At 29.7% G+C, this 24,739-nt stretch overlaps 1 protein-coding gene across 5 annotated transcripts in view; it reads right to left on the bottom strand.

Annotated features, from left to right (window-relative positions):
• LOC118200204 (uncharacterized) overlaps positions 1 to 24,739 on the bottom strand; it is a 196,060-nt gene that overhangs the window by 83,095 nt on the left and 88,226 nt on the right. For 4 of the 5 annotated variants that reach the window (XM_085817224.1, XM_085817221.1, XM_085817220.1 and 1 more), the window contains exons 11-15: positions 23,684 to 23,938; positions 19,944 to 20,228; positions 19,127 to 19,411; positions 18,337 to 18,612; positions 6,325 to 6,555 (exon numbers count right to left, since the gene is read on the bottom strand). In XM_085817224.1, coding sequence (XP_085673350.1) covers positions 6,325 to 6,555; positions 18,337 to 18,612; positions 19,127 to 19,411; positions 19,944 to 20,228; positions 23,684 to 23,938 — 1,332 coding nt within the window. The remainder of the gene's footprint in view (positions 1 to 6,324; positions 6,556 to 18,336; positions 18,613 to 19,126; positions 19,412 to 19,943; positions 20,229 to 23,683; positions 23,939 to 24,739) is intronic. The other variant, XM_085817222.1, reaches the window with a different exon arrangement.

The following is a 24,739-nucleotide window of genomic DNA, read 5'->3' as shown; positions in this document are numbered from 1 at the left end:
CTTCGAACACACCCACAAAATGGAAACGGTTTGTGCAATCTTTGTAAAATTATTCCTGCATACTCTCCTAGGCCTAAATAGACTGCCTATAAATTTTTTTGGTGAGTAGCGTGGCAGAAAAGGTTAAATTAAACAAAGGTTGGAATTTGGATTATTAACTTTTAAAGCCTTAAGGAAAACCTAACTAACCATTTATGGATATTTTTTAGTATTTTAGAGGCAGAGAATTGGAGAGTCAGGTCTTCCAGTTAATGAAGCATAATACAGTTCTTTCCTTTTCTTTGAATAAACAATTATGTTCTCTGATGCAAATTTCAAGGCTTGCTTTGTTTGATCAATGCAGTGCAAGCCATACATGCAAGAAATACTATAGATTAACCATTTATGGATATTTTTTAGTATTTTAGAGGCAGAGAATTAGAGAGTCAGGTCTTCCAGTTAATGAAGCATAATACAGTTCTTTCCTTTTCTTTGAATAAACAATTATGTTCTCTGATGTGAATTTCAAAGCTTGCTTTGTTTGATCAATGCAGTGCAAGCCATACATGCAAGAAATACTATAGATATCCTATTGTTCATTTCTGGAAGGAGTCATTAAACACCAATTATAAATTGTATTAATAGAAAGAAAAAAAAATCTAAAAGTTAATACCTAAGCAAAATATGATACAGTTCTGTAATTAAATGAAAGAAGAAGTGGAATAACTATTAAAATGTTATGATCACTTGGTGTGAAAAATATTTTGACCTGAGATGAAATAAAAATTTTTCAAACACTTATTTAATAAAATATTAGGGAGATGGAATTTCAGTAAATAGCACTGCTGGCATTTTAAAGGAAACAGCTAAAAAGTGTTAAATCTGCATAACAGATAGAACATGATAAGACATGAAAATGATTTAGCTACCTTGCACTTCTGTAAACAGCAGGTGCCTGCAGAGCCACTTTGAATCAATGTAAAAAACAAGGAACAGTGTTTTTTCATGTGAGAATTGTCTTTATTTGTTTGACTAGATATATAGGGTATTTCTCGGCTAAGAAGACAGAAGATGCAGCAATCTGCATAAAAAAGTTTACACTGTGATTGAAAATTATTATATCACCAAATTACTTCTCGCATAGGTTGACAATTGACCACCGCCAAGTGAATTTGGAGCCAACAGCTGTAGGAAGGACAGATTGGACATGCAGGCTCAAAAATGCCTGAGAAATCTTGTGCAAATGGCCGTATAGACTGCACAGCCCTGCCACACATTCTAATGCAGGAAATATGAAATGAGGCATGGCAAAAAATGTCTGTACATACAATGAGACACTGTCTAGAGAGAGTTATGAACTATGTCTGTACAGTGGCTGTTGTCTTAGCTAACTTTAATGGTACATCACAATAGCACACTGAATGATGTACACTGCACAAAAAAAAGGGGGGGACAGTTCTATACCTCCCATTCTACTGGGCCGATCGACAAAATTCAACTTGCGTTTTTCATGTCTTGAAAGCGCGACTTAGGATATATATTAGATTTATATATATAGCATTGTTCTAATATAGGTATTTTGACACCAAATTGGACTTTTTCTGAAATAACATACCAATTTTTTCCCATATTTCAATTCTACAACTCAAATTATGCCACACTACTAAGTTTTGTAAAAATTGCAGGAGTAGTTTTTCTTTTTTTTTTTTTTAAATTAGCTCTCAAAATTTTAGCTCCTCAATGTTAATTAAGTTTGGTATATATTTATTAATCCCTTTCTTCTTATTAAATGTCTTTTATTCTTCCTTTCACATTTCAAAATTTAGGTTCATTCTGAATAAAATTCACCCATTTTTTATGATTTATTTTTTAAATTTGAATTTTTAAATAATTTAAAAAAATTTTTCAAAAACATTTTTGAATTATAATCTATAAAATGTTTACCATCATCTTAAAATAGACGTAATTCTAAACATACCTGCAAAAAATTACAGTTTTGTAATCAAAATTTTCGAAGATATATGTGATAAAGCTCAGTTAATTGACAAGGGGGAAGACTGATGCTATATAAATAATAGATCTTTATAACAATTATGCTATTAACATATTCCAAAAGTTTAATTTATTTTCAATCATTTATGGTTTCAGATAACAAACTGAAATTTTCCTTCAATTTTTCTTATAGTGAAATCTGATTGCATGTAGAATTTATGAAAAGATTTATTGAAGCCAAGCTTAAGGTCTGCTTCTCAGACTTAACTGGCAGAGTTTTTTTAGGGAAAGAACAATGCAAAATTTTTGGCCCTGACATTGTCTATATAATGACTGAGTTAGCTAAAGTGTAGCTTTTTTTTTTATCACACAACTATTCTTTGACCATCCTTTTATTGAAACAGTTTAAATACAGACACACTGAATAACCTTAATTTCACTTAATGATGCTTGTGCCTATTTAATAATTAAGTCTGTGTCAATTTCTGAATGAACGGCTCAAATACTGGGATTTGGGTGATTTTATACAGCCGTTGCCAGCATACTTCATTATTATTGGCGATTTCAGTGGCCACAATCCAATTTGCTAATGTAGTGCCATAAACTCTGATGAGATATATACAAAGCAAATATCTAATTCATCCTTTTATTTTAATAATGTTCTAAGAATCTACTGTTACCAGCCAATAAAAGCTTTTCATGCTCTTGATTTACCCTCTTTTCTGTTTCACTGGCAGAGTCGTAGCTAGGATTTTCAGCGCCCAGGGACAACTGAAGATTTCGCGCCCCCTACTGCTTGCCAAGGATGGAAAACATTTAATTCTAAAATGTCATAACATCAGTTTGGCGCCCCTTGGATTCTGCGCCCGGGGTCAGATGCCCCCCTTGCCCACCTCTAGCTACGCCCCTGTTCACTGGTGTTGAGAATGATCCTCACAACTTGAATTACTTCCTAAACTTTTTCCTTTTACAGAAGACAAAATATGTTACATTTTAGAAATTAAATTATTTTTTTTTAGACAGGCCAAGAGGATATCATTTTGTTTCAAGCTGTACTCAATGAAGAAATGCCAAATAAAGGCCTATTCATGAATCTTGAAATCCATTACTAATAGAGTTCTTCAGGTAGCTAAACACTGAAGAATGTCATCCTCAAGATTTCCAAAATTCTCAAAGCCATATAAGTACCATCAATGCAAGGGAAAATAGCAAATAAAGCCTGTGGATTTTCTGTCAATATACAATCTTTTGATTTTAAAAATATCCAAAATAAAAGATGGGTCCAAGAAGGGCAATGGAGACACATACAGGTTTACAAAGATCTCAACATAACAGAATCCTTGTACAAATGATTTATGCAGAACATACAACTATATCACATGCAGAAAATATAGTGTTTAGCTGAGAGAGATGTTTGTATGCTGTTTGCATACATAATGAGACATCATCTTGAGGGGCACAGATAGTTCACAAGGTGGTCACTGCTTTGCTTACCTTTAATTATATAGCACAGATGTGTGTAGCTACAATGCTCACTTAATGATTCATATGGATGCATGAGTGGTATGACATTATCTTCTCAGGCTAATTCTGCTTGTGCATGAAATATGAGCATGCATTTACATATGGTACCACTGTGCACAATATTCACTAGAATCTTGCCTTCTGAATCTAGGTAGTACTGGAAGTTATGTTAGAGGATGTGACTGAATAAGTCTTGCTTATGTCTGATACACATACCTAGCTCTCTGAACAATCAGCATTACACTACAGACGTTTATAGCCCATGGTTGTCTGATACCTTCAGACATATCACAGAGCCAATTTCTAACAGGAAAATGCACGAACAATCATTGCACTCAACATTTAATGCTTCATTGATATACAGTCAAAAGTCTTTAATCCGGACTCGTCGGGACTTCAGTGATTCCGGATTATTGATTTTTCCGAATTATAGATCATCAGTTTAAATCTGGTAAGATGGCACGCAGAAATTATAAAATTAAAAATATGAAACAGTAATTTATGAAATAAAGAACAATAATGATCTAAAAGGTATCAAAATTTACAAAAAATGAAAGCTTAATATTTATTTGTTTACTTTATTAAATATTTCTTCCAATGTAAGTTGTTTAAGTTGCTTCGTTTTATGTGATAATACTTTCTCTTTAATTCTATAAACAGACATCATTTCTTGTTCAGTTACAAAGTTCCGCTGTTCAAGTCCTATAATTGCTGTGTCTAGAATACCGACTAATTTGTCAATCGAAATTTTTTCGTTTTCAATAACCTCTGTGTCACTTTCTTCACTATCGGAAGCGAATTATAACGACGAGGAATTTGATTTAAATCATATCAAAGACGGAGTACATCGGGATGAAATACTACATTTAGTAAGGAATTATAAGCCAAATAAAATAAAAACATCTGCCCTGAAGATAAAGATAGCGCTGACAGATCAACTTCCAATTCATTGCGCGCCGCAATGTCCCCCCCCCTGCAGAGCAGCGTGAAATTGATAAACAGATTTCAGAATGGTTAGAGAAACAAAGGATATGCCTTTATCCATTTTTTGCAGCAATTCCACTTTTTGTTTGATGGACAACAAAACATACTCTCGCTTTGTTGATCCTTCGGCAGCTCCAGCATTGGAAATTCTATTTGGCATTATCAAAGTTCAAGCTTACTTTTATAAAATTGCTCTAACAGTCTGCAAAAAATAATAAGTCGAATCCAATTCGAAGATTAAGGAACAACTCAATCTGCAACATTAACTGAAATAGATAATTTTAGCTTAGCTTATACTGTCCGTTATACATTAAACGCGCATGCGTAAACGTATTATGCGCATGCGCACATGCATATGCACATGTGTCAAAGTATTGCGTGCATGCGTGAACACATTATGCGTTGACGCATGCACAGAAAGTTTGTAGCTTTGAGGTCCGGATTATAGATCATTCCGGATTATTGGTGTCCGGATTAACGACTTTTGACTGTACAAATTACTCTACTTTAGCCAATGCATTCATCAGATATTTTCTTGAATGAATGTATCACATCTATGGTGTCACGCAAACTGACATGGCAAAGACTATCAGCAGCTAAAACAAATGAATTCTGGCTCCATGAACTGCAATATCCCAAAATATCATCTGAAGTCTTTCCAATTTATGCTTTGCTATACAGCAAGTAATTGTTACTCACAGGGGCCACATTTAAGAATGGACTTAAAACACTTGTCCGATATATGTGAAATTTCAATGATTTTATCTTTGTATTATAAATAATTTATGAAATAAATTTAGCTGTGTTGTCATTTGCCCTTGCCAGCATTACAATTTTAATGCCCAAGTAAAAAGTTGAGCTGCTGAGTAACAGCTGACCTGAAGAAATTAACATAGTTAAATGTAAATGAATAAGCAAAAATATGCTAATTTTTGCTTAGTAGAATGACAGGATATGGACTGACAAGCAAGGTTTAAGATATGCAGTAATACAGAAATTAGATTAACTGCATGTATCTAGAATGTTGAGAAATGGAAGAGAATTAGATACCTTGCATTAAAAATTGAATTGAATAGCAGGATCTAGATATTCAGACATCTGGATTACGACAAGGAGAACTTAAGTTAGTTCTTTTTTTGAAATTAAAGCAAGTGTACCATCAAATAGCAGACGCAAACTGGAAATTAATATTTTATATAATTTCAGAAACATGTAAATATCAGCAAGAATGACACCTTTCAATCTGATCTCAATCGTTTTGTGAACCAAGTATGTTTGGTCAAGAAAAATATAACATTAATAAATCAATTTTGGTACAAGAAAAATGTAATTCAGTTTTTCTAGGTACTTTAATGTAACTTCTATAGAACAATGTAGAGAGTGATTTTGCATTAAATGAAAACATAATTCAATTAATCAATACAAGTATTTTAAAAACAAGATTAAGCACTTTTTTAGAATGTAACTATTATCTAATAAAGATATATAGAAATTATTAAATCTAAATAATTAGTGGGTAAAGGAAATTTGTTTCAAATCTAATTTTTCAGATTCCAGCTCAACACTTAAAAGTTTAGCACTTAAAACTTTGTATTTATGAAATGTGTAAGTTACACTAATATCTCTATTTGTAGAATGTGGGTAAGTTAGCAACACATCCTATTTATAGACTGCACATAGACTGCCAGCTATTACAGCATGTAATAACAGGCCAGCTAAAAAATTTCTATTGATAGATGTCATGGAGTGAAGGTTTGCAACAGTTCTCAGTGGAAAAGCTTTTTTTGCACATAGTGAAAATCACACCTGCTAAGGTATTAATAACAATAAAGTTTGACACATTACCTCTTCTTTAGTATGAATTTCAGATAAAGCCGCCTCTTTTTCTTTATTCAGAATTTCACACATGTCTTTCATAGCAACAGCTTGCTTTTTTAATTCAGCACATTCAATTTCAGTCTCTGATAATTTTTCTGTCGCTGCCAACAGTCGAAATTCTTGCTCTGATAACAGTTTTTTTGTCAACTGATCTTCTTCAGACAAGGTTTTAATTTCAGACTGCAAGTTGTGCATTTCCTGTGAAAAAGAAATTTTCAATTATATAATTCAAAATTTTCAATTATACAAAAAACATATTTTTATGTGTTTAAAACTACTTTTTAAAATTATGTCTAGTATTAAAATAAAACTTACATCATTTCCCTTTTTAAGACTTTCTAACATGTTTGAAGTACAGTCAAACTCTATTACAATGAACAACTAAATATAACAACAAACTTTTGAGTCACATTCTATTTCCTTTATGCTTAATATCATTTTATATGACGATAGCAAACTTTCAAATATACGTAATTGGATACAGCAAACATATTTCTCTGACTAAAATACGTTTTGTAATTTTGTCCAGGATTTCATCAAGTTTTGACTATAGATCCTTATCAGCCTAACCTAAAGATGGCGAATCTTTTGAGCTTGGTGACTCAAACTTGGAAAAACTCTTGCTTAACTCTGGTGCTGTGTCGCATATAGAATCCATTTGCCACCTGTTCCATCCATCTGCCAAGAATGCAGATGAAGGCACCTGAGGCAAGTGTAGCACATGTTGATAATGACAAGAGTTTACACATGTTGATAATGCAAAAGACAAAGAGTTTTGTAATACACAATCATTTGTGTTCATCTAGAGTTCTGGAAGTAAGTAATGCAGGTCACGCAAAATGAATACATGGGTCACTAACGATATGCATGTCACAGATATGCCATCAATGGCCTAAACCATGTTAAAGATGTTAGGCTCTTTTCCATGTATGGAAGAATGACCACTATCAAATGCAATTTAACAATTTTTTTCCTTACATCTGTACGTAAGAACAGAATAAAGGATTATTTTTCGGGTTGCAAAAAGGATTTAAAATGGATTCAAAAAAGATTTTTTCATGATGTCTGTATGTATGTATGCATGTATGTATCTTGCATAACTCAAAAACAACTTGCCTCAGAACATTAAAATTTTGTATACAAGACTGCTATAAGATGTAGTTGTGCACTTGCAATCTGCTGCACCAAAAGTATATATATATCCACTCAGTTATTCGGCTGCGTAAGCTCATTTTTTTATTCTTACATGTTGGTAAAATGTATATTTTTTGTTTAATTGTTGTTTAAGTGCGGCATAAAGTGGCCATGTTTAAGTGCCTAATTTTTTTAACATAGCAGCTATACTTGTTTACATTTGAAACTTAACAGAATAAGTGAATTAAGTCAGTTTCTGCAAATTCAGTGTGATTTTTGTCAAGTGGGTTTCTTATGTTAGTAATTGAATAATAAAGGAGTAAACCTTTTATGTTGACGAGGAAAAATGTACCACTAATTTCTTTTGATATGCTAAAAATAGATTTTGTTGATGATATTCATAGACTCAAAGATAACATTTAGGGCTATTTGAATTAAGAATAACTGATTTGTTATTCACATAAACCCAGAACCAGCGCCACGGCTTGTATGGCCGCACCGGGTCGCAGAATTTAGGTCCCACAGAGACTGCATCAGGCGATAAAATATCTAGCACCGACCCTCAATAAGTATACAAGGGAATTTATTTATTCAGAACTCTGATAAGCCAAGAATCATGTTCAAGAAATAGACATAAGTATAATAGACTAAACTAACACAATTCAGGCTTAATTGTTTTAGTGCCCGATAGATGCAAGATAAAATTTAATGGAACTTGTCGTTAGTCGTCAAGCTCATGATGCATAGCCAAATATGTATAGTGAACGATAACTAAATTTGATGATGATAGCTGTGAATTTTATTTTGGAAATTTTGATTCCCTTTAGATCAATGCTTCATTATTTCATAAATCACGATTTCATTTTTTTTAACTTTATAATTTCTACATGCCATCTTACTAGATTTAAACTCATGATTTAGTATCCGGAAAAATCCCAAATCCGGAATCGCAAAGTCCCGATGATTTCAACCTTTGTACTGTATTCCAAAATGCAAAAACAATTCAAAGAAAATTTGGTAAAAAAAAAAAAAAAAAAAAAAAAAAAAAAAAAAAAAACACTATTGAAAATTACTTGTCTTTTTCAAGTAGCAGCAAAAGAAATTTCAACAGAACCACGTTTCTGAATCATATCTAGACTATTTTTAAAACTGGATACATTTAAAAATTGTAGGAAATGCCAACTAAGAAAACTGAGTTAAAATTAAGATAATTAAAGTGTTTCAAAATTGCAACTAAGTAAATTAAAAATAAATTTTATTAATCAAGGCATAACCTGCTCTGATGTAACCTCAAAAAATGAAAAAGAAAAATTCTCCAGTAAGAAACAGAAAAATCAAAGGATATATCAAAATATGTAGGTTATTTGCAAAATTAATACAAAATTTGAATCTTTGGGTAAATAAATCAAAAGGAATGTAAATATTTTGTTGTTCTTATGATTTCTAATCAATTTTGAATGTCCTAAATTTATACTTTTGTATTTGAGTTTGAAAATGAGACAAGTAGAGGATATATCTTTTAAAGTAAGCATCCTGTTTAGTTATGTTCTTAATGAGCAACTTTAATTTTAAAGAATTTTTTGCTAGTTATTTTGTTTAACAGGATTCTTTTGGCTTAAATGGACTAATGTCTTTATTTTGATTCAGCATTAATTATGACATATGATTTGGATCTAGTGAAAAATTCGATACTTACTTTGAAGTAAGATGAAACACTCTCTCTTAATTTAGTTATAATTGATGGTAGATTGGAAACACTCTCTCTTAATTTAGCTGTTTTTAATTGATGGTAGATTGGTTCATCACCTTGATAAGTCAATTAATCTGTGATCAATTACAAGAGCTACTTTTTATTTGACTTACTTTTGATTTTGGTATATTTGCAATTAAAGATTTTTCTTTGCAGAATTTTATATTTTTAAAGCATAGGAGGTCTAGAAAGCACCAATTTAAAATCCTAATAAAATACTGACAAAAAAGTTTCTTCTTTAACGGTTTTCAATTCAATTTCTGTTCCTTGGAGATAGTATTTAGAAATTTTTCTTATTATGAATTATTGGTGTGTGTTTGTGTAAAGATAGCAAAAGAATTTCCAATGCGAAAAATCAAGAGCAATAAGACAAACAAATATTAAAAGTAATGTGCTAAACAAATATAAAAAGCAAAGGGCTACACAAATATTAATTAAATTTCAAACAAACAAAAAGCAGAACTGCTGAAAAAACTTTAATTAATTAATTTCATTTTAAAACCACTCTTTTAAAATGAAAGTTATATGCTTCAAATGTAGTAAGTTGGAAACTGGGAAAATAAAATTGAATAAATCATTTCAAATAAATTAATTTGAAAAATAAAGGCAGAAAAATGAAGGGAAAAAAAAAGTAAGAAAGAAAGAGAGAGAAGAAGAAGAAGAAAGAATATTAGTGAGTAACATTTCATAATTGTCTCAGAGAAAGAATCGAGTTGAGTTGCAGTTGTGAAGTTGGAGAAAAGGAAATATAAAAAGCAAGAATAGAGTTGCAATATTTTTTGAAAAAGAAAATGCGGTGAAAAATGGAAATCGAACTGGTATTAATTTCACAATATTAATTAATTAAAAAGGTATTGAAAATACAATTAGAAAAACTGTTTAAAAACATCATTAATTTGAAAAAATAATTGAAAAAAATCTCAAGTGGACGTCCAATATCCAGACCTCAAAGCCACCAATAATTTCTTTTTTTGTATGATTTACGCATGCGCACTTGATTTTTTTCCCTCCCACAACAAAACATGAGGAGAGTTCCAATTCTTAATTTCACTTCGGCATTAAATAAAATACCTTGTAATTGAAAAAACAATTATTTTAGCATAAATTTGTGTGATAAATTTGGTTTAGTAGCTGCATATCTGCTTGGCATACATCTCAAACTGAAACATTCTACGTAGAAACATCGTTGATTTTACACTACTAATATTTTATATTTCTAATGCCAATCTGGCGAATCAAATCGTTATTTATTATATTTTGCTTCCATCACCACATGTTTATTAGCATATAACAACTTGAGTAATGACTCATACAGCAAGTGCATGTGCTGAAATGCAAATATAAAGAAGCATTTTTAAAATCCATGTTAAATTTCTTGAACAATAGCAAGATTATTCAGGAATGTTTTAGCATAAAATCTGCTGTGTGAAGCATCGCAAGACCGCGGGAGGATGTTTCTCCAGATAATTTTTAAAGTGCTTGGCATAACTTACGGCCAGCTACCATATTTCATAGTAGGATGATGAAGATGATAGCCGCGAATCTGAAGATTTTCGGATACTGCAAACCAAAGGTGAAATTTTCCAATTAATGGATTTCGTAAAGAAATTTAGAGAAGCAGTAATAAATGAAAACAATATAACAGAAATTTTTTATTGCAATGAAACCCCAATCATGAATCAATTAACAGATGGCAGAATCTGTATGGTTCTAGATCCAGAAAATATCGCAACCGATAGTGAAGAAAGTGACAAAGAGGTTACTGACAATGAAAAAATTTCGATTGACAACTCAGTCAGAATGCTTGACACAGGAATTACAGGACTTGAACAATGGAACTTTGTAACTGAACAAGAAATTACATCTGTCTATAGAAATAAAGAGAAAACATTAGCACAAAAAAAGAAGCAACGTAAACAACTTACATTGAAAGAAACGTTTAATAAAGTAAACAAATAAATATTAAGCTTTTTTTTGAAAATTTTGATACCCTTTAGATCATAAATGCTTCATTACCATCTTTCTTTCTTTCTTTTTTTTTTTTTTAATTTTTTTATTTCTACATGCCATCTTACTAGATTTAAACTGATGATCTAATATCTGGAAAATTCCCAAATCCGGAATTCCTGAAGTCCCGATCACAGACTTTGTACTGTATGACTTTATTCTTTGTATGGCTATTAAATTATACATATGTTTTGCTGCACTTCATTTACGCTTATTTCTTATTTCCTTGAATTATGCTAACTTTATTAATTGATACTCAAAACATGTCTATAATGACATAAAAAAATGCAAATTTTGAAATTAAATATCGTTGTCAAGTTTTGTTGTAGGAGAGACAAACTTCCTGTTTTTTTATTTTTTCATAACAAATACAAATTTTTCCACTTAAAGTATTTCTTTAATTGGAAGTATATGACATGATCAACGATTGCCAAAATAAAGGCCAGGTGAGGGACATATATATATAAAATAAGAAATTTAGAACTAATATTTCACAAAGACCAAAAATCTAATTATTCTAACTAGAATTTACTTTGTTTTTTCCTTGCTTTGGGGAAGGGGTAAAATTTTCGGGTGAACTACTATAATTAAAATACATTGAAATGGTTCATTGGCTAATTTTGAATACAGAAAAACAAGGATTTTTGTATAAGATAGATTTCAATGCTCCTCCTCCCTCACGAAGCGCTACTTAAGTTAATTGAATTCCTCTTCTGTTTTGGTTCATTTTTCTTTAAATTTCATTAATTTTTTGAAATGGGGTTTTGCTTGTTTGAAAAGTTTTGCTTTTAATATTTTTAAAATTCTTTGTTGCATTTATAAGAGTTTTTGAAATATCCTAATTATGAATTTCAATTTTTGGTCTTTGTTATTTTTGGTTATTATTGTTATATTTGTGAAATATAAATTTGTGAATTATTGTTATATTTGTGAAATCCATAATTTATGAATTTCAAATAATCCTATATATACGTTGCAGAATTTTAAAATGTTAAATCCAAAACTTTTAAACAAGCATTACAATTCAAAAAAATTTTTAAACAAAATTTAAAGGAAAAAAAAACATAACAGAAGGGGAATTCAATGAACTTAAAAGCAACTTTGACGGGGGGGGGGGGGCATTCAAGAATTAACTTTAATTTCATTCAGTTAATAAAATAACTTATTTTTGTCAAAATTTAAAAATTTCATTGAAGTCTTTAAAAGTTTTTCTTTTGGTTAGAATATTCCACCTTTTGAGCAATTAGGAGGGCATTTTGAAAAGTAAAGATACACCGTATGCCAGAGGAAAAGAAAAGTTTTGGTGAGCAAGTTGGCAACACAGGTGTTAACCTTGAACCGTTAGCTTTCTCTTCGCGGTCATTCGGCATTTCAATGTAGATTCTGGTTGGAGTAGGTTGTGTTTAAAATGGCTGCGCCGATTCAGAATCCCACCAAAAGCGAAGTGCACTCTGTCATACATTTTCTTCATGCAAAAGGTCAGCGACCAGTGGATATTCACAAAGAAATTGTTTCTGTTTATGGGAACATTATGAATCGACAAAATGTAATGAATGACGTCATTTCTCTGAAGGTAGGACCGATGTTCATGACGAACAAAGAACAGGTTGGCCATCTGTGATCTCTGATGCCCTTCTTCAGAGAACAGAGGAAGCAATTCGTGCGAATAGACATCTCAAATTGAAAGAATTGCATCAGATCATACCGGAAGTGTCAATGACAACTCTTTACGAAGTTGTGACTGTCAAGTTAGGGTACAGGAAATTGTGTACGCACCGAGTTCCAACAGGCGGCAACCTTCTATGACTGTGGGATACAAAAGCTTGTGCACCGACTTAACAAATGTTTGGATAACGGGGGTGATTATGTCGAAAAATAATAAATAATCCAGTAAATAAGATGTAACTGACATTTTCTAAATAAATATTTTTTTAAGGAATGTGAGCCATTGTATCTTTACTTTTTGAAATGCCCTCGTACTTTCTCATCAAGGTTTTTTAATTTTGCCAATGTAGCCAAAATGGCAAACCTGTATGTCCCTATTACAATGATTTTCTTAGTTTTGACTGGTGTCTAATGAAGGCACTCAAAGTGTTTAATTACTTATTACGAGTTTTAATTAAATCTTTTCACCTAAGATTTATAATTTCACCAATGTTTTAAATCCTTTAGATTATATGCTATATGTTTAAAGGTAAAATTTTGATTTATATTTTTGACTTCAATATTCTGTTATTTCACTTGCATTTTCAATTCTTTAAATAAAATAAAATTCTCTTTACTTAAGGTACAAAATTCTATTAGAATTTACTTCGTTTTTTTCCTTGCTTTGGGGAAGGACCAGACTTTTCGGGTGAACTATTATAATTAAAATACATTGAAATAATTCATCAGCTAACTCTGTCTACAGAAAAGCACAAATTTTTGTAGAAGAGAGATTTCAATGTTCCTTCCACTGATGAAGTGACATTAAAGTTGATTGAATTCCTCTTCTGTTATGCTCTTTTTTCTTTAAATTCCATTAAAAATTTTTTTGAATAAATTTATTTAAAAGTTTTGGTTTTAACATTTTTAAAATTCTTTGTAGCATTTATAGGATTGTTTGAAATTTATTAATTATCAATTTCAAATTTTTAGTCTTCATGAAACATTAGTTCTAAATTTCTTACTTTATTTATATACTTTATATATATATATATATACACACTTTTGGTACTGCTGATTGCAACAAAAAAGAAAAGTGCAGTAATAGATATTATAGTAGTCTTGCATACAAAATTTCAATGTTCTACCACTAATCATTATTCTGTCATGCAAGATACATTCACATATCATACACATGTCATGAAAAGTATCCTTTTCATCCACATTACAGATTGTTTTGGAATAAAGAATACTTTACTTCTGTCTGTACACACAGACATTACCCCGTCCCCCCCAAAAAAACATTGAAATCTGATAACTGAAATTTTTCCCAATTCCAAAGCTTCCTTTGTTTTCTACAAGAAAGTAAAACGGTTTAAAAATGTGAATGCTGAAAAAAAAAAAATTAAATTTTATTTAAAAATAGATTTATTTTTAATATTTAAATTTTTAAATATATAAAATGTATGAAAAAGGAATAAAAAATTATCATTTAGATATAAATCAGAAATGTGGCTCTGTTGAAAATTCTTCAGCTGTTCCTCACAAAAGATCAAGAAATTTCAACAACTTTTTACAAGAAATTTGAATAGTTTCTGTATTTTGTAATGTTTATGATTATATTTCATATATTTCCTTTTGGGTAGCAGCCTACCTTTCGTTATTAAATTTTGATTTCCTGACTATATATGTAAGATATAACAAAATGCGATAGCTGCTTAAAAAAAAAAAAAAAAAAAAAAAAAAAAGGGCGACCTCAAAATTAACATTTTAAATTTGGTGCTCTCCCACTAAATTTATCTCTTCTCCAAAATTTGAGATACTTCGACGTTATGTAACGCTACACGTCCTTTTTCAGGTCCTTACAAAATTTTAAAACAATATTCTGAAGTTACTTTTGAAATTGATTAGCCTAATCTTCTAACTAAAAAGAAATTGTTCATTCAACCAGACTCAGACCTTTTAATCTGGCTAATAAATTTAAACTAACAATTAGAAATAGCAGAATTTCAGTTTCTGTGCAAAATTAATTTAATTTTCCAAAATTCCCTATTAATTTTTTTTTCCTGATTATGACATTTAATACCTGATCTAGATTTTAAACCCTAACTATGACAAATTATTTTTCTCAATCTTGACCTTTCCCAGTCTGGCTCCTTTCCTCTCCTACCTTTCCATCTTCCCAAAGTTTTTCTATTCAAAATTTGCTGTATGTCCCCCATAGACCAGAAGATGAGAAGAGAAAAAACTCTACGAACACATTTTGAAAATCTGGATTTTATACCAGATTTTCTTTCAAAGATGAATGTTTTATTTACTTTTTTTGACACTAGGTTTTACACTATGTGTATTAATCCTTATATCTTCTCTTTAGGGAGGATGCAAGAGGTGATAGCACATGCCAGCTGTCCCCCTAGGTATATATACTCCTAACACCCCCTTAAATGTTTTTCTTATTTTTGTTTGTTAAGAGATTCAACTATGGTCATGAGACTGACTTAATTTAAAAAAAATTTTTTTTTTTTTTTACCAATTACAATCCTCTGATCATAGTTTAGCATAGAAGTGCTAACACACACAAATTTTAAAACAAAATGTTTCTTCTTTCTTCTTATTGTAGGGTAAAACTTACATTTTTTTTTTTTTTTTTGCAAAACTTAAAAGACTTCAACTTAATTATACAAGTTAATTGTCTTAATTTCAGTTTTTAATTTTGTATAATGCTGTATTGTTATTAATATGAAAGATTTTAAAATGAGAAACAGAAAAAACTTTAGCAATTGTACAATGCTAAAAACCAGTTACTATGTTTACAGAACAGAGTTTTTTTTTACCTGTTGTAATTAAGCATCCCCCAAACACCAGCAAGTTAGTAAGCTGCTGATTTCATTGGAGGGGACATGCCAATTTAATCGTCAAAGTGTTAGTGTATTGCAATCCTATTATCATTTTTTTATATTGAAATTTTTGTTGTATTAAGCATCTGTATCCTAAATAAGAAGAATTTATTTAATTAATTACGAAATTAAATATTATATTTCACTGAATATAAAAGTTAATTTCATTGAACATGAGTTAAATGGATGTTATAAATATGTAAATTAAAAATGTTATAAATATGGATGTTATATTTTACTGAATATAAAAGTATATGAAAGTTCATAATTCAAAACATAATATAACAGAAATGTGTTCATCTACAAAAATTTGAAAGACTTTTTAGTGAACCTTTACTTTGAAAGACTTTTAGTGAACTTTGAACATTTACCTGGTGGAACGTTTTTATCAAGAGACTTCTTAAGCAATTTTCATTAAACATTCAAAAAGACATTGGACATTTTTTTCAAAAAGAATTAAGGACTATTAAAATTATATTTGTCTTAATTTATTAATTTATTTAGAAATTATATTGTTACTGCAATAATTGTAAATTAATTGTTGAAGTTTTACATAATCTATGTATGAGAAAGGTCATGAATTAACAGGAAATTATAACAGGACACAGGTAAACCTAACTGCTATGCCCTTGATGCTTCTTCAGTTTTAGTATACTAAAATTTCTGTTGCTTCACTAATACTTTTCTGCCACCCTGCTCTCCTGACCTTTCTTTTGAAGGAGAGGAATATGTAAGATATAACAAAATACGATAGCTGCTTTAAAAAAATAACTGGCAACTTCAAAATTAACATTCTAAATTTGGAGCTCTCCCCGTAAATTCACCTGTTCTTCCAAATACGAGATCTTTTGACGTTATGTGACACTACTGACTAACCAGCCATAGATTAGCTGTACTTTTACATTAAACTTGGTATAAATGCTCTGGCAAACTAACTGCATCACTCTTTTCCTAGCTTCCACCTTGCTAATAGCTCCTCGCTTGAAGGCTATTGACTGTTTTCTTTATACTGCCATTAAATTTGTAGTTAATTTAAAACAAATTATAAGTTAAATTATAACAAGATTGTCTATTCTGTTGATAATTTCCTGGATCTAAAAGCATGAAACTACTAGGCATATTTATATTTTGTTTTTTTAAATGTTTTGTATATATATATATACAGTATATGCACACACTGCATGACAATTTTTATGAATACATTTTATACCTTTATTCTTAATGAATGAAGATTCTGCATGTATTTTTTTGCATTGTGGAAACACAGCAGCATCTAGAATCACCGAATTGTGAGCACAGTCCTGCACATGAGCATTTGCACCTCGAAGGTCCAAATTTTGAATTCTAGATTGATTTTTAATTATTTGATGTTTTGCGTGAATTCAGTAAATACTGTTTAACACAGAAATTTTAAGGTAAATGTATTGCCATTTGGCAAAGCATAAGATATTTTTCTTTGAAATTTAATCAGAGAACTCAGCAGTTTAAAAGAAATGTGCAAATGTGCTGCTACTGCACATTTGCAGTATCTTCCACTCACCAGAATGTTGCCATTTGGCAAAGTGTACAATATTTAATTTTCAAATTTAATCTGTCCTTATTGATGAACAAACTAAATGATTTAAAAGCTACAAACACAGGTCTTAATAATATTTGTTTTTTATGTTTTAATCTAGTTATTATATAAAAAATGCCTTTAATTCACAATATGTCTAATTAAAAACATTAAATATTTTTATGAACTTACTTAAGCTGGACTCATTAAAATTCTTGCACATATTTTTCTTTTTTATAATGACTATTTTAGTTACTGTACAAACAGTTAATTTATAAAATATACTTGAATTATCATTACAGATATTTTTTTTATTCAAGAGAAGAAATAAAAAAAAAAAAAAAAAAAGTGACATTAAAAATAAGTAGATTATTACTCATCAAAAGGTATGTTTAAAATATCTTTTAATATATAATATATTACTAATCAGTGAAATAAAACTATCTTCTCATTTGTCAATGACAAGAAAATTATAACTAAAATACCCACTGTATGAAGAGTATGTCTTTTATTGTTTATGAATCGCAGTATTATAATTTTTTTATGCTCATTAAATGGTTTCATATAAAAATACTGGAAAGATCTGTTTTAGTATTAAAAGGTTTCACCTTCAGCAAAATAGCACACTTCATGAAATTTATGGTTGATCTTATTATTTTACATTAAAATGTTTATTAATTACACAGGGATATTTTTCATAATGCTTTAATTAAGCATTACGAATAATTTACAAATTGGAATTCTTACCCTAAGGAGATTATGCAAAAAGTTATACAACTCTTTTAGCTATAAAATAGTAATATTCCCCTTATATTATTATTATTAAAAACTCCCCCCTCCAAAAAAGAGATATAATGTATATTGGAGAGCAAATTATTCTTAAATCTCATACAGTTCTATGTTAAGTTAATATCTTTTGAATTTCTGCATTGTGATGCATGAAAGAGGAAGATAAAACTGATTATAAAAACTACAGAAAATAATTTGCTTACTTTTTTATATTTCTCTTCACTATGTTCTTTTCCTTCTTTTAGATGACGCAATTCAACCTGCAGCGAATTTACTTCTTCTACCTTCATTTTCATTTCCTTTGTTGCATTTTCTTCAGTTTGCTCCAATTTTTCTTGCATTCCTAATGCAACTTTATTAGCCTCATCTATTTTTGCATGTAAAGAAGCAATTTCGTCCAATTTTGATTGAAGTTGATTCTCTTTTCCTTCTAAAGAAATTGCTAATTGCTCTACCTTCTGCATCAATTCAAGCATTTTCTATATGAATAAAAGTTTATATTCATAAAATCAACAAGTCAAAAAATAAATATACCTCTAAAATTGCACAAACATCATTGAAAAATTATTATTGTTATTTTTTAATTCTCTAATATATATTTGATGGAGTATTATGAGAGATATATAACATTAAATTTTAGGAAAGCTTATACCAAATCAAAATAAAAATCTAAATCAATAATTTTTAAATGCATGAATAATTTAAGAGAAAATCATTAAAAAAATTACTATGTATTTATGGAAATGAAGAAATAACACAAATAATTTAAATATTTTCAGCATTTTTAAAGTTATCAGGAAGAAAAGCTGTACCAAAATTTTAAAATTAATTGCCTCTCCCTCCAAACAAAACCCAGAACTTTTAACAGCATCTAAAGCAAGGGCAAGGAAGTAAAAATATACCCAGAAATAATAAATTTTTTATCTTAAAATAATGCATTTTTTTAACTTAAAGATATTAATTAAACAGAACAAAATATATGTAAAATAATACCTCTTCCTTTTGAAAGCCTTCAGATTCAACCTGAGATTTAAGCAGAGCAATATCATCCTCTAAACACTTTCTTGTAGCTAAACTTTCTGCCAATTCAGAATCTCTTTGACTAAGTGCTTTATTTAAGACATTTTTCTGATTTTCAAGTTCATTTATGGTCTGAGAATGGCTTTCTAAGCTTTGTTGTATATTAAAAATTTCTGAATTCTTCTCCTGAACAACACTTTCTATATCTTTGATTTGATTGGATTTAGTATTTAGCTCTTCACTTAGTAACTTAATTTGCTAAATAACAAAGAAAAATAACAGTAAAACTCAACAAAAAGTACAATTTTTGCATTGTTGAAAATAATAATAATAAAAAAAAATGCATAAATCAACAGCAACATAAGCTAAACAAATATATATAAGAAAATAGCAAACTACAGGAATCAAAGCTGTAAAATAATAATGCATAAATTAAATTAAAATTAATTAAAATATTGCATCATAGATCTTTTAAGTATGGTTAATATTTTGACACTTCATTTACAAATTTCCATCCAGATTTTATTCCTCTTTAAGCTAGATATATTCAAACATCAACAAAAAACAATAAAATTAGGAATGCAGGTTTAAACAATTTTTAAACAAAAGAAAACAAACAAGTTAGAAATTCAGACATTAATGCATCAATACATTTATGTAAAAACATCTATTGAAGAACAAATTTTGAAACTTAAGAAACATGAAATGAAAGCATTGTAATTTTTAGACCATTTAAAGCATCAATTTATACTTAAATGTTTTTAATAGTTGAATTAACATAAGAAAATACCTTTTCTTTTTGAAGATTTTCAGACTCAATTTCAGATTTAAATCTAGAAATTTCATCTTCTAAAGCCTTTTGCACAGCTACGTTTTGAGTTAACTCTAAAACTTTCTGGTTTAATACTTGGTTTAATTCACTTCTCTGATTTTCAAGTTCAGTTATGGCTTGAATTTGACTTTCTAAATTTTGCTTCAGGTTATAAATTTCTGTGTCCTTGTCTTGAATAATCGTTTCTTTATCTTTGATTAGACTGGATTTAGTTTTTAGTTCTTCATTTAGTGATTTAATTTGCTAAATCATAAAAATAAATCTTAATAATATGCAGTATAAGTAAAAGCACTATGTTAAGACTAAAAATAAATATAACAGCAAAGTGATGAGAAGCAAAGCAACAAAATAACAAAATAACTGTACTGTCATGTTACAAATAATTTTGTGTTTTAATTAATTTTCAAATTTTAATCAAATCAATTTTGAAAAAGAGATATTTCAAATAAAATACATTAGTAAGGTAAAAATAAAAAACATAAAAGCTTAAAATCAATTTTTTACAAAATCTGCAACTTTAGATAAAAATATGAATATGCTAAAATTTCATGTGAGTCTGAAAATATACTGGGAATACTACACCAATACTTATTCCAAGATGCATGTCAAAACCAAACCACATATTTTTTTAGAAAACTAAAATCTTAAAAATACAGCAGTTTATAAAGCATATACAGGATACTAATTCAGAAGTCAAACAACAAAAATCAGCGTTATATTTACAAAATTTTCACAGGACTAGTTTCAATGGTTTTACCGAACCGCCATCCTCAGCTGCAAAACCGCAAATGAACAAGATAGGAAATAATGATTAGATAAGATAAGAAAGCGTGAACAAAAATAAGCAAGTGGCACCATCTGTTAGTGAAACCAGAACTAAAACATAATTTCTTTAAAGGCCGAAGGCAAAGTTGGATTGGAATTAGGATCGTTAACTAGAACAGAAAGATTTTTATGAATGTGAAATGCCTCTAGAAAATCCAGTTCTCCAATGGAAGATGTTTTTTGAATAATTTTGGCAGCAGAAAAATTGAAAGTGTGATATTCGGACCAACAATGTTGAGCAACAGAAAACTTTTGTGTTTCCTTTTTTCTAACATATGCCTCATGTTCCTTGACACGAAATTTTAAGGCTCTCTTAGTTTGGCCAATGTAAATTAAACCACACTGGCAAGGAATCCTATAAATACCCCAGGAATTCATATCCAGAATGGGGTCCTTGAGTATGGAACTCGGAATTTTATTGATGAAAGAATGAACAACCCGAAAGTTAAATTTCTGCAAAATATGTGCAACTTTATAGCTAATTGATGGAAAGAAGATAATGACAACAGAGTTTAAAAATGTATTTATCATCGTTTATAATCTCCTAAAACAAGAGTGTGCTTTTTAGTGTGTTGAGATGAGAATTTTTTAACTGCTTGATTAATAATGTTGGGTGGAAAGCCCCTGTCAATAGCTATTGCTTTTAAATAATTTAGTTCTTCATCAAGGGCTAGTTTGGAAGAGCAAACTTGAACAGCACAGAAAACATAGGTATAAAATGAAGCTAACTTTTGTTTAGTCAGATGACATGATTTAAAGTGTGGTGGAAGGCAAACCGATGAAGGTTTACGGTAAACCATAGTACTGAAGTTGGATGTATTACGTGTGACCAGAATGTCGAGAAACGGAAGAGAATTGCAAGTCTCAAGTTCAAAAGTGAACTGAATAACAGGATCAATAGAATTCATTGTTGAAAGAACTTTATTTAAATCATCTTTATTACCTTCAAACAGGGTAAAATTATCGTCTACGTAGCGGAACCATGCCGGGAAGTTTAAAGTTTCAAACAATTTTGATTCATAATAATGCATGTAGATATCAGCCAGGATGGGACTGTGTCTTAATTATATACAGGATGACCGGAAAAGAACTGATGAAAAACAGAATGACTTATACATCCAAAATTAACACATTTATTGCACTGCAAGTTATACAGCTGGAACCCCAGAAATATTTAGTACATCTCTATGTAAGTGCCATATATAGCTAATATAATGTCTCAGTGATATTCTACCTCATTCTAAAGATTCAAAGGCATTACTGGTATGACTTAAATCTGACTGTTTCTGTAATTCAGGTATGAAGAACTCCACTCTGTACCAGTCTTCCCAGGGGAGGAAAAAATCAAGTTCTTCTTTCCAACTGCATAAGCCACAATGCAATAAACAGATTTATTTCATATAAATGTGTCATTTTTTATCACTTCTTTCCCTGATAGCCTGTAGTTAAATTTATTTAATTTGAAAATTTTCAATCTTTCTTAAAAAAAGAAAAAAAATATTGCTTTGCATACTAAACTCATCTGAAATAAAATTGCTCTTAAAAAAAGGCTTTGTCATTCAGCTGAGTTCTTGAATGCAAAATGATTTGGGGATGCCTAGCAGCCATAAATGTCTGTTGAAGAGTTATAAATACTAAATATGGTATTGTTATTAAACTATGCAAAGACACTATATTTTGTGAGCAACTGATTTTAGGATCTATGAAACTATATTTATGATTGACAAATCTTCAAATCAAGCACCTAGAGAAGTTTTCTAAGAATCTGGCCATGCTATGGATATGCTTTTTAATGAGTGACTTTGTATTAAATAGTGTTCTTACAGATACCATCAAATATTAGCTATCGTGAAAAAAACATGGCTATAATTTTTATGCTTGTATACAAGCTTTTATCCACATCTATGATCAAATTTAGGACATTTCCATTTTATTTATTTTTTTTTAATGTTTTACAAAGGATGCAGCTCAGATTTTAAGCATATAATTATTAACTACTATAGAATAATTTGACATATTAAGCCATTTTTCACATTCTTTACATTTTTAACAGCTTTAGTAAGATGGCAACTTTTAATATTAACTCATTAACATTAGAAAGTACAACAGCATCAATCCTTTGCACCCAGCTTACACACAAGCACCCCAATTTATATTTTCATTTATTTTGTTTTGTTTCTACATTAATTATGTAAAGATAATAAAAAAATTATTTTTTCTCTTAAATGAATGAAAAATGTATTTTTGCAACATATACCCAAAACTAACTGGATATGTCCCGATTATGATTATTTCATTTTTAAAAAGGATTTTCAGAGCTATTACTAATAAAATATAATTAAAAAATTAATGAAATAAAAAAGAAGCCAAGGGCTAATAGATTTCCTAATTAATGTTTACAAGATACATATTTGCAAAACAGCATGTAAAGATTATTGATATGTAATGAAATATTATTGAATTAAATCAGATAGGTGTGTATGGCTTTTTTATTGAATTACAATAACAAAATTTTCACATATTCATCTGAATTAAATTTTTAAAAATAGATACCATATTGTTTTATATTTTATAATTTATACCAACAGAAAAATTAAACGATGATAAATACATTAACAGCAAGTTTAATTTCAAATGGCCTTGAAAGAAGAAGTAGGGGTCCGCATAATTGGAGTTCAGGATAATTGAAATTTGGGCAACTGAAATTCTATCACACTCACATATGAGAAACATGAAGAGTTTAAAACTATATTATAATACACACAATGAAACTAAAATTAAGTTATTATGGACAGAATTTGAATTTCATTTAAATCACATGAAAAAGCATTCTAATGTCTTTAATGAATTGGAAAGCCTAACAAATTTTATACCTCACCAAGATTTGTAATTATATCAGCTGCTTCCCCCTTTGCTTGCTCAGCTTGCATAGCAATCTGCTTATTCAGATTTTGATTATCATCAGTTAGCTGTGTAACTTTTTCAAGTTGAATACTTAACTCATTTTTTAAATTTGAAATTACATCTTCTTTTTCTTGTAAAGCGTTGTTAAAAATCACCAGGTCAGCTTTAATCTTTTCATAGTCATTTAACTTACTTTGTAACTGAATAACATCAACGGAAATTTTCTAAAAGGGGGGAAAAAAGAATACACATTAAATATTTATTATAATGAAAGCATTTAAATGATTTCACCATAAAAAATGCCACTTAACAGAATTTAAATACTAGAAATATCCACTCAACAGAATTTACCATAAAACTATTAGTTTTTGCATAGAAAGGAACAATTTTAGCATTCCTTATTTTATTAACCCCTTCCGGTAAAATGACGAGTCTAGCTCGTCACCGGTTTTTCATGTCATATCGCACAATGACGAGCTACACTCGTCATTGGTTTTTCATGCCATATCGCACAATGACGAGCTACACTCATCATGCATACTGTTGAATATGATAATTAATTTAGTTTAAAATTTCTAGTGTACTGAATTTGGCAACACCTTTTTCACTTGTGGAAATATCACAGATCCTATCACATATTGTTAACGTTAGAATTTCTTGGTACAAGTCATGGCCGAATTGTTGTTAGTCTGTAAGATTTCATTCTTGTAAAAATTTAGTGTGAGCATCGATCAATATATATTTCTGTAAAGGAAAAATGGTACTTTTCCGTTTGGCCAGCGCAAATTAAGTCGCCGAGTGTTGAGTTTCATGAAGTGTGTAAGATTTATTTATGGTTGGTGTGAAGAATTAACTTCAGTTAAATGGTGTGAAAAGTTCTTTCAATATTGTTCCAAAATTCAATATTTAAATATTTTTTATTTATGCATTCAAAATAAAAAACATTTTAGAACTAACATTTTTATGTGTATACTGTGTGTTGTCGCCAATAAAGTCTGCTTGGCGAGATTTGCGCCGACGAAACG

The sequence above is a fragment of the Stegodyphus dumicola genome, chromosome 5 (assembly GCF_044657685.1).
Source record: "Stegodyphus dumicola isolate Sdum_Otavi_A_Nest chromosome 5, ASM4465768v1".
Classification (NCBI taxonomy): Eukaryota; Metazoa; Arthropoda; class Arachnida; order Araneae; family Eresidae; genus Stegodyphus; species Stegodyphus dumicola.
The sequence above is the reverse complement of the archived record's forward strand: the minus strand, read 5'-3'. Positions and strand labels throughout refer to the sequence as shown.